This window comes from Leptonychotes weddellii, chromosome 6 (genome assembly GCF_054177405.1).
Source record: "Leptonychotes weddellii isolate Sample4059 chromosome 6, ASM5417740v2, whole genome shotgun sequence".
Classification (NCBI taxonomy): Eukaryota; Metazoa; Chordata; class Mammalia; order Carnivora; family Phocidae; genus Leptonychotes; species Leptonychotes weddellii.
In genome coordinates, this window is record NC_138374.1 from 126026494 (window position 1) to 126042283 (window position 15790).

The following is a 15790-nucleotide window of genomic DNA, read 5'->3' on the forward strand; positions in this document are numbered from 1 at the left end:
TAACCAGGTGTCATTTCAGAGTTTATGCTGTGAACCATTCCACTGTATTGCTTCCAAGTAGCTATTATTATTTTTATTATTGCTATCATAATTAGAATATGTAAATATTTTATCATAAATATAATTAGCATTAGCAAAATATATTGAATATGAAAGACTTTACAAAAGTTTCAGTAATTTTTACTTTCATTTTTAAACTAATATCACCGGATAATTTGTATTTATGAAAAGTGATACAGGAAGTCCTGGCACTTACCCAAGTTTCTTTAGCTATACAGTAGAAAACAGGATCATAAAATAAAAGAAAATGTATGTGGTTCATTCAATAAAAAAAATCTCTTCTGCGTACTATATCTTGTATCAGGATGACTACAGCCTGATCTGCAGTTAGAGAATCTGTAAATCTAAGGACCCTAATTCCATTTCTGCCATTAACTGATTAGTTATTTAGAATACATCACTTCATCTCTTTATGTGTTAACTATATTTGTAAAATAAGGTAATTAGTAACATCTATCGTATATATATATCACAGGACTTTTTTTAAGGATAGAAATAAGACAATATATATGCCTGAAATGAAAAAAATATATTGAAAACAACCTGGAATTATTTGGGAAAAAATTTAACTGTTTTAAAAGTACTGCATTTAAAAAAGAAAATCCCTGGATAAAAAATCGATAATTTTTATAATTTTATAAAGAAACCTAGTTCAAATGGTTTCCATCATTTAGTCTTTAATGGGATCATAATTTTTTATTACATCCTTTACACTGAGACATCTCTTCATCACTATTGATGTAACAAAACTTGTATATCAGGGATAAAAATTTATTCAGCTCTTCCTACTTGGTCATTAAACAAAGACTATTTGACCTGAATATAACTGTGGTGTTCAATATATCTGTACACTCTCAAGTATGGCAATAAATCAGGAACATAAGATTGATTTTTTTCAAAAATTATATAAATTTATTAAATTAATTACTTTTGTGTTTTGAGATTACCACAGATTAGTTTTTCTAATGTTTTGTCAAATTTCTTGGATTTATTTTTAGGCCTTCCCAATTCCTCCTGGGTTTATGGTGTGTTGTCTTTACATACTGGAAACTGACATTCTTTTACGTATCTCTCAGTTTTTGCTTTCCTTGTCAAGCTCCCTGAGTTCATGCTGTTTTTTGTTTACATTTCCATATCCAGGAGATGGACTGTTTTTACTACATCAAATAATTTACACTTTTGATTTTGTATCCAAGTCCTATTACTTCTCTGCACCTTACCTGTTCATGTGTGTGTGCAATTATATTGGATATTTTTTTCTTTCTTATGTAAGTAAGATCTCTTCTTATTCATTAAATCATTTATCATTTATAGAGCACAAACTTCTTTGTAGATATATTTTTTTATTTTTGTGATTGCTTGGAAAATTACTGTGCTTATCTTTGGAATGACATAAAATTGGATACACGCATATCTGAATAATTATCCTTGTAGAGGCAGTTCATTGGTTATTTTAAATTATCTTAAAGACTTACAAGAGGAATTATAGAAGAAATTTTTTTTACATAATATTAAAAGTAAAGATGAAAATTAATAATGCATTTAGCTTTTTATGTAACATGTGATTGTTATTTTTCCTGGTAAAAATTCTCATTTATTCATATGTACCTGCCTTGAAATTTGTACCTTAAGGACAAAGAAAGGTCACCAATCCTTCTAACTCCTGGTTCTTTGTCAAAAATGGACACAGTTAATGAGGTTTGTTTGGTACAGAACAAATTCTCAGACACAGATAGAGATCCTTTCAATGGAAACAAATTTGTTTGGCTTTACCAGGTTACTTAGCGATTAATAATAGCCTTGAGATGCAGGTCAGAAAGGTCATTGTACCAGCTTGCCAACACAATCTAAATGTGCAGCTAGCCCAGCTCTGTGGGCGCAGAAGCCCCCAAAATACTATGCATAAAGTAAAACAGGCTATTTTCTGACTCCTTTTTTCATATTAATAAGCAATTTTCAAGAGAAGAGTGGCAAAATGAGGGCCATGCCACTCCAAGTAATTCATTTATTTTGCAATTTAATCTTATGTTGAAAAAATTGCTCTGCTGCAATAGCATAGCATGGTGATTTTTAAACGTCAGTGTGTTTCATAAGTAACCTTGTATGAAGTATTGTATTAGTAGCCTTTAACAGAAAATTGCAACAAAAATATTTCTAGACATTGAAGTAGAAATGAGAATCTTTTTTTATTTTTGGAATCTTTCCCTCTACTTTCCCTTGATATCTTTGAGGTAACCGCTCAGATCATTTGCTTAAAATTGTACTTAAAGAACTGGACACTAAGTTACATATCTATTTTTAAAAAAGAACAACATATAATTTCAAAACATTATTTTAACATGAATAGTTAAATTTGTTCTGTGAAAATGAAAGATTTATTTTTTTCCATATTTCATAATATCTTATTCTATTTATCAGGCATTTTTCACATAGTATATTTTAAAAGTTTATTTTTTGTTTAAATTTCTTAGATACACACACATAAGTGATGAAATTTTCATTATTTTAATGGAATTTATTATACCTACAAAGCCATGAACTTATTCACCTAGTTTAGCTTTTATTTTAATTATCTGTATAATTGAACAAAATAACATTTCAAGTGCAGGTTAATACATGTTGGTATTATTTGAACTGTTAACTGAAGTAAACTTAAGCATATTTATAAAAATCCATCACACTTTCAAAATTAGTCTGTTAGTATACAAAATAAATGATTAGAGACTTGTAAATATGAAATCAAAATTTAAAGGAAATCAGTAGCTCAGATGGTTTCTTGGGATATTTACATATATCCAAAATAGCTAATCTTCAACCAAAGAAAATGGCAAGGTAGTCATTCACTTACTTTGCACTTGATATATTTCCTTAGCTGTTGAATTAATTATAATATGTAGATATTTGATTTAAAAAAATTTAACCACTGAAAAATCACTTAAATGCTTTTTAAAGATTACAAAGATTCAGTGGAATGTGCAGGTAAGATCGATTACACCACTGATTTTGATGGATGTGGGTGATGGTAGCTGCTCAAAAAATTTCTTGATTATCATCAGTGGAAGAAGGCAAATGCTAGCAGATTTTTAGTATCATAAATAACTGCAGATTGTTTTGATGCAGGGAGGCACTGGAGGAGTTTGCAGAGATGAAAGAAAGAGAAGAGAAGAAGGCCGACCTCGAAAGGGAAGAGAAGAAAAGAGATTACCAAGCCCGAAAGATGCATTACCTCCTCAGCACAAAGCAGGTTGGTCTACCTGTCCCTGACAGCTCCCGTAAACCACTTGGGCCCCTGGCCTGACAGAGATAAAGTAGCAGGCTGAATGGGACATGACTTGTTGAAAAGATATCACAAAGACACTACTTCGCGTTCAATTTCGTGCTTCTGTGTAGGTGAGTGTAGGCACCATGACTCGTCTGTGACAGCAGCTTCGTAGGCAGCCGCTGGGACGCCAGCAGAAGGTCCACGTCAGCAGTGTGATCTGCCACTGTGATAACACAACACAAAGGGCATAACCTCGCTTTTGAAACCCATTCTGAGTGGCTTATTGTTGTTTCGAGAATTGATCAAGAACTAAGAAGTTATTAAACCGAGGTCGCTTTCAAGTTTTCTCTTTCACTTGAGCTAATGTTGAGATTAAAACTGTTCTTGCACCCTTTCTAAAGTTTGATGCACGTTTTCAAGTAAAGCTTTGAACAAACCTGCTTCAGCAACTACATCTTCATATTGAGATACAAATGTGGAATTTGGAATACTTAGAATGATTTTCTTACAAATGGTAAAATTTTAGTGCCTCAGATCTTGTTGTAGTTGCTAAGAAAAAATACATTGGCGTGTAGAATATTCTGCTCACAAAGAAATATGGTTAAAAAACAACATGAATTTGGGGGTTGAAGTATATTTTGTTAATCGAGCTTCAGGCAGGAAACTAGCAATTTGTGGGTTTTTATTCTTATAGACTTTCAAGTTCAGTCTCATAGTTCAAATGTCTCAGACATGGGCAAGTCAAGTCCATGGCGGAGTGTCCGTGGGTGTCGTCTGAGACTGAAGGTCATGGTTCGAGGCATCCAAATTCAAAAACATTAAGTACTGGACTGGCCATGTACATCTAGAACAGAGAACTGCACTTCTAGCCTCTATTTAGTAGAGTAATTAACAATACTTTCGCTAATGATGACTATCTTAGTATTTACTTAGATTTGTATAGCTGAGTTATCTCCATTTAACAGACGAGAAAACTGAAAGAAAATTACGGGACTGATTTATAGACATAAAAATAGTAATAATAGGTCTGGTACTCAAACTGAAGTCTTTGGATTCTAAATACTTAGGCAATAAAGACAAAAAATAAAAAGTCGAGGTATTTTAAGTTTCAATTATAAATCCATAATGATGTAAAAAATTTACCTGTATAATTGGTGGGCTACATTTTTTTAAATGTAGAATCACATATCAGGAATTCTCTTTTTTTAACTTCAGTTATTAGTAATTTTAATTTTGATGAAACTAAGGGAGGCATAAATATATCTTTAATTCTTTAAACCTGATAATAATTATTGGGTACAGTTGTTTATTTTGATAACTCTGAATCCCTTTTATACTTTGAATCTTTCTTAATCTGAGGTCTAATTGTGCTGTTTATACTTATGATGGGTAATGTAACAGCAAAAACAAATTTTTAAATGGTGAAATCAGATTTAATGGAAACATTTGTTAATTCTCTTTTATCCAGGGTTATTTAGATATCAAGTACATAGAGAAGTATTTTAGAAAGTCCATAAAGACTTAGTTATTTTACTAATAAAAATAATGGAACAGCAGGGGGTGCCTGGGTGGCTCAGTTGGTTAGGTGACCATCTTCTGCTGAGGTCATGGTCCCGGAGTCCCAGGATTGAGCCCCACATTGGGCTCTCTCAGTAGAGAGCCTGCTTCTCCCGCTGCCCCCCACCCTGCTCGTGCTTTATCTGTCTCTCTCAAATAAATAAATAAAATCTTTAAAAAAATTAAAAAAAAATAATGGGGTAGTAAATATCCATGGAATACTTACCTCTGCCACAGAGTATGGTAGATACTTTGTATGCATAATTTCTTTATTTTGATTTCATTTTAGTTTTAAATTTAAACACCTGGTTTAACAAATTATTTCACCAACTTGACCATGTGACTTGACTCCTGACCTTAATGAATTTTTAATATTACCATTGTGTTTTAGGTATGTTTGTGTTAACAGATACAAGCTGTCAATGCCCTAGCCCATTTTCCTTCTTGTTTATACCTTGCAGACTGCTGGTACTATCCAGGTATATAAACTTTAGTTTAGTGATCCCTTGTCTCCAGAAATCCTTGGCATCCAATAGAATGATTGTTTTTGGGGCGCTGTGTACAGTAGAAACAGTTTGGGCATTTTGAAATCAGAGGTAAGTTGGCATCCAAGCTCTCCCACTTAGGGTAAAATATCAGGAGATTGATTACCTGGAACTGTCTGTTTCACTCTGCAATTTGAAAGAACATTACGAGAATTGAATATATTTAAAATACTATCTGGCCCTTAGAGAGCATTCCAGTAAATGGTAACAATCATATTATTAGAATTTAACCTATCGAGGGGCACCTGGTTGGCTCAGTCAGTTAAGTGTCTGCTTTTGGCTCAGGTCATGATCCCGGGTTCCTGGGATCGAACCCTATGTCAGACTCCCCGCTCAGCGGAAAGCCTGCTTCTCCCTCTCCCTCTTCCTGCTTATGCTCTCTCTCTCTCTCTCTGTCAAATAAATAAATAGTTTTTGAAAAAAGAATTTAACCTGTCAAGGATAAATGAAGATTCTATACTTTCATTTTCTTCTGTTTGTCGTAGTTGTTGGAAGCATTCATTTTTCTCATTTCTTTTCTTTGCTTTCCTTTAGTTATTAATGAAAATTAGTTAGAAATATTTATAATGATCTTCCCCAACATCCCCCTGCCCCATTTTACAACTGCCCTCACAGGCCTGAGGGCAACAGAGGGAAAATGATGTTCTTAAATCCGCTTCCTTGGAGAAGAATATTATAAAAATATCAGAGATTTTCATTTGGATCTGGCAAGTTGGTCTGTTTTGTCCTAGTGATCTTCATATTTGATCACAAATAACGGGAGATAAAATACAACCCTTTGAATCTATGCAGACACTTTTATTCCCAAAGCAAACTTTTTTTTTTTGTAATGAAATAGAGCAGTGGTATCATCTTAGTCTCATCTGTTGACATTGGTCAGGGGATTAGTTTTACTAATGGGATGGTACTGGAATTTCAGATGTTTTATTCCTTATTTTTCATCATGATGTAAAAAAGTTGAATTTTAAATTGATATTACAAGTCGTAATTATAAACCATCTTTACCTAAACAAAAGTATGCAATATTCACCTTAACCTGAATAAAGATATGCAACACTAACATTAATAAATAGATTGAATATACATCTTAACTTTAAAATTCTTTAATTATTCCAAAAAACATACTTTTGAGTACTGACAATCTATCTGATACTGAACCAGGAGTAGGACGTATAAATGTATACTATATGATCCTTCACCACAAGGCATATTCACTCTGATTTCAGTGTATCCCAAACAAATATTTTTACTAGAAAGAAATTTGATATCTTTCAACTGCAGTTTATATAGGTGGTCTTATTGAAATTAACCATTTATATTTATGATTTTGCGATTCCATTTATTATTTTATTTTCACAAAAATCTTTCCTTTCCCTAACCTAAGGAAGACTCAGAGAATGAAAGACACATGTTTCAATTTGAGTATTATTACTGATTTTCTCAGCATGACTTGGCTATGGGGGAGAAATTAAGCTGCAGATTTCAAAACATTCCTGAGATATTTACAGATTAATTGCGCGTTTTAAGAGTTTTGATTTCAAATTAATTAAATATACATTTAAGTACAAAATAAAAGCCAGGTTGTTATTAAAGGCTTGTGTCAGTTTTAACTCTCAATTTGTGCAGTTATTTGAAAATTTACTGAATAAATATTCAAGTGTAAGTAATTTTTATAAGAAGTACATCAGGATAAGAAAGGTTCTGCTGATGTATTGAAAGGGAATAATACTAATAGCCTTTTTAGAACTGTTTTATTAGTGATTTCAATAATTTAGGAGTGATTTATAATGATATATAATGATAGTTTGTAGAATATTAATTTTCAGACTAAGTTTTCATAGATCTAATATAGCTTCACTTAGATGAGTAGAAATAAAACGTTAATTCAGACAAAGAATGCTTTAGAAAACGTAAGGAATTTTCTAAGCCAAAATTGTATTTGTGAATTCATATATAGATAATAAATGAAGTCATATGTTATTTAATTTTTAATAATTTTAGGACTATTATGCTGATATACTGACATACTCAAACTGATAACCTGTTTCAAAGTCAGTGTTAGTACAAATCTAGTGTATATCTTAGAATAGTTCCAAAATATATTCCTGATTTTTACTGATATTAAGTATCTCATCTTTATGCAAGCAAATATGTTAGCACTAATAGGAATTACACAAGTAAATAACTAATATTGTAATGAGTGAATTAATAGACCCCTCAGGGTTTTATTAATTAAAAAGTTCAAGTCATATTAAAGCACCTTTTGTATATGTTTATTTCAGAAAGCTGAACATGGTAACTTATTTGCATAAATAATCAATCACCATTTACTAGTAGTAATAAGGTTAATTTGTTGCTACAGACATAATAGGATTAGTCAATTATATTTCCCAGAAAATACTATTTGTTATGCACCCCATCACCTGTAAAACAGGATTGAGTTTAGTGCCCTTATTAAATGAACACATCAAAAAATCTTTGTCCCTGTAAAAGTTTTATGAAAAGAAAGCTAATTTTAGTTGATTTGAATAAGTAGAATGCAAACATTGCTTCCATTTGTAAATTAAATTTATCTTTCTGCAAAGATTGATTACTTAATAAAGTTACTTATTTTGGTTCAGTAACCAGTCAGACTAAATCTAACACATATAGGACATATTTCCTTTGAATAAAATCTCATGTGCAGATTTGTTTTATTCCAAATAAACTGACTTTCATTCCCGTCCTTGTTCTTGGGTAATAAATTATGTTGTCTGCTCCACCTACTGGTAGATACATGAAAAAGGCCTATTGTTGGACTCATTAGAAGACACTGCCTCTAAAATATTGCCAGAATTTTTACAGATCCTCCTAGAGAACAGCAGAGTTACAGATGCAAATGTAAGATTCAAGAACCACATCATAAATAATGTTTAGAGATATAGGTTATTATATAGAATTATATACATTGTTTCCTGATCAGTGAAAAATATAAGCAGTTTTTATTTCAACATACTAATAAAAAAGGATGGATACAAAATATATTCATGATTAAGTGTAACTATGTGTATTTTATTTTGTAACAATTGCTTTTAATAGTTTATACTTATTCAAGTTAAAACTAAAATGAAAATTTATAAATTTAATTAAAATTTGTAATAGTTTATAGAAATAATTTTCATGTCATCACTTATATAATAGGTTTCCAGTGTTTTTCTTTAATAGGTAGTTTTTATATGGACACTGAGGTAGTGGTTTTCAGTTATTTAAGATTCTTTAAAAAGACCCTGTACTCCAATTATATTGATAAAACTTTATCTTTACTTATTTTATTTTTTGAGAGAAACAAATGGTTTCAGCGACCTTTTTTTTCAAAATTTTATCAAATCACGTGTGTATACGGAAGGAAAGTGGCTTAATTAAAAAAACTTAATATAACAAAAATAATCGATAATCTGATATGGATACCATATTGATAGAGATAACATGTTTATAAGACAAATATTATAAGGTGAAAAAATGTGTAAATTAAGAAATACAGTAAGTCTTCCAAGTCATTTATTGCTTTCAACTCTATCTCTTCAAAATCATAAATGGGGAGATTTCTGTGCTTGATATGTGATTGCTCACTTTTAATTTGAGGTGATGAAGTAAGAGAAGAATGGCAGCCTTTCAGTGTGTACCTGCATATGGGCAAGCACATGTGCATGCATGCATGGGTGTGTGTGTGTGTGTGTGTGTGTGTGTTATATCTTTGTGTATATGGTGTATTTGGAAAGCATCTTTGGAGGTCCTTCTCATAAGGCATTTTCCTTAGTCAATGGTATAGCACAGCAATAGTTGGGAAACTCAAGTGTGATGTTAAAAAGTACCCCTGTAATAACTGTCTGGAATATACTTTTACACCCCTGATCCTTATCTAAAAACCACTTCTTTGACTTAAAAATATTATGTTCCTCTCTCATTTCTAGGTTGGACCCCCCCACACTTTCTCTTTTTCCCTCTTCCCTCCCTTCCCCCATCTCTGTATTTCCATAATTTACATGCAAAAGGATGTATGCCTTGATATTTATGGCTGTTAATAGTATTCACTAGGGGCGCCTGGATGGCTCAGTCGGTTAAGCTGGGATCGTGCCCTACATCAGGCTCTCTACTCAGCGGGGAGACTGCTTCTCTTCTCCCTCTCCCTCTGCCTGCCACTCCCCCTGCTTGTGCTCTCTCTCTCTCTGTCAAATAAATAAATAAAATCTTAAAAAAAATAACAAACAATGAATCATGGAACACTACATCAAAAACTAATGATGTAATGTATGGTGGTTAACATAACATAATAATAAAAAAAATAGTATCGACTATATTGAGTATATTACATTTCTGATCTTCATGGTTTGATGCAACCTGATTTAGGGCATTCACATGGGGTTCCTTCTGCTTTTTGGCTTTTTTTCTTCTTTATGTGCTTTTTTCTTTATTTGTCCAAATCAGTCTTTATTTTGATCAATGATCTAAACTATCCTAGTCATCCAAATTTTTAAAATCTTTCACTCTTTTTCATTTTCTGTGTAAAATCACAGACTTCTTTCAATTTATTCTTCTTACTGTCTTTTAAATAAATTCCATTATGTCCATTTCCTGAACTCTGAGCAATGGTAATAATCTCTAAAATGATTTTCTTTTTGTTTAGTCTTTTCTTTTTGTCCCAGTATATTTACCACTATCAGATAAATTTTGCTACAGTAGTACTTTTTATGTCATGTCTCTTTACATTTTATAAACCTCCAACAATTCCCTGCTGTCCATAGGATAAAATCCAAAGTTTTCAGCATATGCATTTGAAACTCTCCAGACTGACTCTACTCTGCCTATTTATATTTAGCCTTATCTTCCTTTCCTCCTCAGGGTAAGCATCCTGATACAGTCTGATTTTATATCCTAGAAACAAACAGTCATCACAAGGGTCTCTTTATATGAGATAGGTGACTTCTTGTGGCTTGTCATATTCTGGAAACTCAGAAGCTTCCCTGTTACCTCCCCCACCCCCAAAAAAGAGCCAACATCTCACATATGTTCCACTAACACTTTGATTTTGCCGTTACTTTATTGTTAAAGATACATTTCTTTTTCCTTATTAAAATACTTTTAGAAAGGAGACAGCTATTAAGGTGTTCTTATTAGTATAGCTTGGTGAAAATTAGTAACTGTGAATAGGCTATCATAAAAGGAGGGAAGAAAAGTATGTCCAGAGTCCTGAGGCAATGCCTAGAGTATAATGACCAAAATGGGCATAAGGTTGGTAACAAAGGGAGCCAGAGATGCTAAGGGATATATTGACTACATGGAATGTCTGGGGAGAAAAGTAGATCTTATAAGGCACTGTAAAGATAATTAGGAGGACATGTAAGAGAAACTTGGCAATTTTGCCATTTTGCTTATCATTTCTGCTATTTAGTATTCCTAGTTAACTATATCACTCTAGATTCCTCTTATTTCTTTCCTACATCACACAGCATTCTCAACAATGAATTCTTAATTCTTACATTATCCACTCCCTGGTTATGGCACATTTTTTTAGGTTGAAAAGGTCTGGCAGTAAAACAGAATTATGAAAGTAGGGAGTGGGAGTAGATTCATAAGTCTTACATGAAGATCTTATATTTGTTTTTGCCAACTTCCCAGTAGTTTGTATGTTTCCATGGAGAAAAATATAAAAAATAGGAACTACGCTGACAGAGGACAGGACCCCTGATTGGAATATACTAGAGCAGCATGGGATCTTTAGAGGTTACCTTTCTAGCTCTTTCTGTTAATAGATTAAAGAAAGCAGGTCTGGAAGATGAAGCAACCTGCTCAAGGTTATATAACTAGTTTATTTAGACTCTGTGGTGTTGGGGCATCCTCAGTACAGTGCGGCACAGTGAAAATCCGAGTTAGTGATCTACATCTATGGTCTACATGTGATTCACCTAAATAAACTCTATTTGGAAGGGACTTTATCCTAGGTTTCTGATTATCTCTTTATCCTTGAAAACACTAGCATTCTGAGTATGTACTGCTCCTTGAGTTACCCTCAATTCATTGAATTCTCTTTTTACCCTTTCTCTGAAATGTTTTAGTACTTAAAAGGAACATTGATTTGAATGAGTTCATGGACAAATAGAAAAACTAGGCCCTGCATATAAAAGAGTGAATGAAGCAAGCCAGAACATAATGTAGATTTCTATGGTGCCTTTCTATGAATAGCTCAAAGCACTTTTATTACTTTTATGCCCACAATATTCTGTAAAGTAGCAATTATCTTTCTGGTGATTGAAATGCTCTTGTTTAGTACTCACTTTTCCTCTGGACACTTGGCAGATTTATTCTTTCCAGAAGACTATGTAGTGAATAAAGATCTGACCTATGATCTTTGGATCCATAGTTTAAGAGGCAGGTCCTCAAGTTTGGTCATTTGCTCTTGGTCCCAAGTGAACTGTCCACATCACAAAACCATCACATAATTTGTTACTATTGGCAGTCTCTGTTCAGAAAAGGCCAAGGACTGAACTAGCGTGGTGAATGAATTAGCTATTAACTTTTACATTTTATTTCCTCCTTCTTTAACATTATAGTTTTTATTATCCTGTAATATATGAAAGAGATAAAATTATTGTCCATTGTCCGTAGTCTTTGAAGAGATAAAGTGGTTAAAAAAAAAGTCTTGTGTCCCCAAATAAGTCCCTTCCCTGCTCTTCTCCTTGCCATCATTTATCCACCATGCATCTAAGAAACGGAGGCAAAAATACTGATGGAAACAAAAATAAAAGTTAAAGAGAGACCACTCAGGTAGAGAAAAGTGCCTTAGCTACTTTTCTTATATATTTTTTCCTTTTCAGCATGCTACATTTTAAGTTATTTTAAAAAATGTCCATTAGCAAAACACACTGTAAACCTCTCCTATGCATGTGACCAGGGGCAGATTCATGTGTTTTGGGGGTCTGAAGCTTATACAATTTGGGGATCTACCTTCAAGAAGAAACTATACGAAGTTACAAATACAGGAAGATGAATACTTTTTATAATGAGCAAAAAAATCGTTTCAGGCACATTTCAAACACCACCACTCAAAATCTAAATATAATAGTTTTATTAACTGCTTGATAGCTCTATCATATTTGCTCACCATATTTTGGTTTCATGCCTCTTTGATTGCCTCTTTCTTTGACAATAATTTTGTTACGCTTTCTAGAGTGAAAAGAAAAAGTTATTCACTCCTTTTTGTAGGAACATTGATCTAAATTTTTCATTATTATAAGAAAGTTAAATGATGCGTTCCTATTTGTGTATGCTGCATTATTGAGTATATTTTTGAAAGGGAAGATGTTCCATTTTGTATAGGCAATGAGGAGAATCAAATTCTCCATTTGAGAAAACCCCACTTTTCTTCCACTAGCACATACTTCCGGGCCAGACAGTTTAGGATGTTCATAGTACAGTGCAGCCTCTGGTCCTGCACCTTTATTCATGATGCCTGGTGAGTCTGCCCACTGGGTTCAGGAATATTCCTGAAAGTTATTCTTACATTGGGATCACCCAAGTGTGATAGAGGATAAGTCAGAATATAAAAGACAGTGGAACTGACTGATGTCTTACTTTCATAAATTTTACTAAAGAACATAACCATGTGAACACATTGCCAGGGTCCCTCTTTGTGTTATGGAAAGAGCCTGTGAAAATGAGGGCCTCGGAGGTTAAGTTGAATCAATTTCACTGTTACTTCACCTCTTGTTGGACTATATTTTTGTATTGTGTTAAACTTGCTCAAAGAAGTTTTAGCCATTAAAGCTATTTTAATTTATTTAATTCAATTTAATTTTATATGAATAATCTTCTGCATATCAGATACCAAATCTAACATTTAGACATTTAAATGAACATTATTATTTTAGTCCTATCCATAAAATTGAGGCACCTGATTTTCTTTAGTCCTCTATTATGTTTTATTTTTGGACATCAAAATCAGGGTCTATTTATTTCCATCCAGTAATGAGGTAAATTTTTAATATATTAGGTATGGGGCAGGGAGAGTTCTTATTAGGTATTACAGGTATTAAACAATAACCTATATATACACATCTATATATGTGTATGTGTTATCTGTACATATGTGTATATACATACACAAATATAGGCTTATATAAAATTTCAAATACAGCTTTAATAGAAAATTCAAAAGTCAGAAAAGAATTATAGAAATTTGTAACAAAAGTAGTTCCCATTTTCTACCTTAATGTAAAATGTTTTTTTACTTACCTTTATACTCTAGCACACCATATTTTAAATTGTATGCAGATGTTTTACACAAGGTAATTAATAGTTAACTGGTATATGCTTATTTCTATTAGTTTTTATAAAATTAATATTGGTATGTTAATTATAATCAATTTTTTCAACTTCTTCACTGATTAGAGAAGACTGAATTTTTGGTGGTTCCTTTTGTTATCCCTAATTATAATACAATGAAATCTAAAACTTAGAAACTCAAGGAAGTTATACCATTGCTCTAATTAGATCTGATGAAATAATTGGGGCTATAATAGTTTGTAGATTTGAAGATTTATTCCTAATATTATTATGACTAGTTTTCTATTTTTCTTTAAAGATTTTTATTTATTTATTTATTTGACAGACAGAGAGAGAGACAGTGAGAGAGGGAACACAAGCAAGAGGAGTGGGAGAGGGAGAAGCAGGCTTCCCGCTGAGCAGGGAGCCCAATGCGGGGCTCAATCCCAGGACCCTGGGATCATGACCTGAGCCAAAGGCAGACACTTAACTGAGCCACCCAGACGCCCCACTAGTTTTCTATTTTTAAGACACTTCAGAAATATTTTAGAATGAGACCAATATTTTAGAAGTTAGATGCTGTTATAAATGGATAAATAATGAAGAGGTAGAGTTTGTCAGCTCATGATTTATCTTAGCTCTTCTGCAAGTCCAGAAGAATAACTTTATATAGAGAAGTTCTGCTCACCCCATGTTCTTAATATTTAAATTCACTCTTTTGGATTGGAAAATGTTAGAAATATTTCCAATGAATAGCTGGAGGCCAAATTTTAAAATCTCAGGCTTTGGATTAATCCATCTTCTTTATTTCTTCTTCTTCCTTTAATCTTCTGTATATCTCCTTCCCTAGCCCTTGTACCCTATAATCAAAAACATTATTCCTTTGTATTAAAATGAGGGACACAGGGAGAGAGTTTTTTACTTTCAAATATTTCTTAAAATGAACTCAAACTAGGTCAGTGATCAAGATACTCAAACATTGACTAATGTAGCTTATTTGGTCCTTAAGGTCACTGTTAAGAACATGAGTATTTCTAAACTTTTGAGTCTAAATTAAGATATAGTCCCAACACAGGAAATCGTCTATGACCTTGAGATTTTATGCAGTGTAAGGTAGGTAAATATTTTAAAAACATAGAAAGTTTGTACAATATTTTATATATGTATTATAATCACAAAAGAAACATAAGCAAAGAGGAAGTGCAGTTGTTTATTTAAAAATATATATTAAAAATTAGTTTCGGGGCACCTGTGGTGGCTCATTTGGTTAAGCGTCTGACTCTTAATCTCAACTCAGGTCTTGATCTCAGAGTCGTGGCTCAGGTCTTGATTTTGGAGTTGTGGGTTTGGGCCCCGCATTGGGCTCCACATGGAGCCTACTTAAAAAAAAAAAAAAATTAGTTTCATTATGGTGTAAGAAACATGACTTTAAATTTAGTATAGGGGCACTTGGGTGGCTTAGTCATTAAGCATCTGCCTTCGGCTCAGGTCACGATCCCAGGGCGCTGGGATCGAGCCCCGCGTCGGGCTCCCTGCTCAGCGGGGAGCCTGCTTCTCCCTCTCCCACTTACCGTGCTTGTGTTCCCTCTCTCACTGTCTCTCTCTGTCAAATAAATAAATAAAATCTTTAAGATAAATAAATAAATAATAAATAAATATTTTAGTATAAAGTGGCAGGTTTTCTGTTAAATAGTCTTATCACTTGGTGTTTCTATTTATATATCTTTTGACAGTTGGAAGTATTTCACTCAAAAAGGAGTTGTGTTATCGACACAATATCACAGTGGACAGTAAAGTAAAAGATGAGAAAATGGAAGGAAGGTGTGAAGAAGGGAGAAAAGAGGAAGAATTTGTCTTTAAATCTTAATCTGTTAATATCTCTTAGGCCTAAAATAAATGGACTGCAGGTGTCAGGAGCTGTTGTTATGCTGAAGGGAAAGTCTTGCTGAAAGGATATGATCACTCTTAGTTTAGAGAAAAGTAGTATTTTCAAGGTGCTTATATAATGTAAAATGTTCCTTGATAGTTCTAGTCCCTTTAATGAGTTGTATTTTAAAATTTTTTCTCT

The 15790-nt window shown here is 32.8% G+C and overlaps 1 protein-coding gene across 1 annotated transcript in view; it reads left to right on the forward strand.

The window, feature by feature from the left end:
- The window catches only part of SPATA17 (spermatogenesis associated 17), a 166883-nt gene that overhangs the window by 63577 nt on the left and 87516 nt on the right, over window positions 1–15790 (forward strand). The window contains exon 6 of the mRNA XM_081825178.1: window positions 3181–3304. Within this exon, the coding sequence (XP_081681304.1) occupies window positions 3181–3304 (124 nt within the window). The remainder of the gene's footprint in view (window positions 1–3180; window positions 3305–15790) is intronic.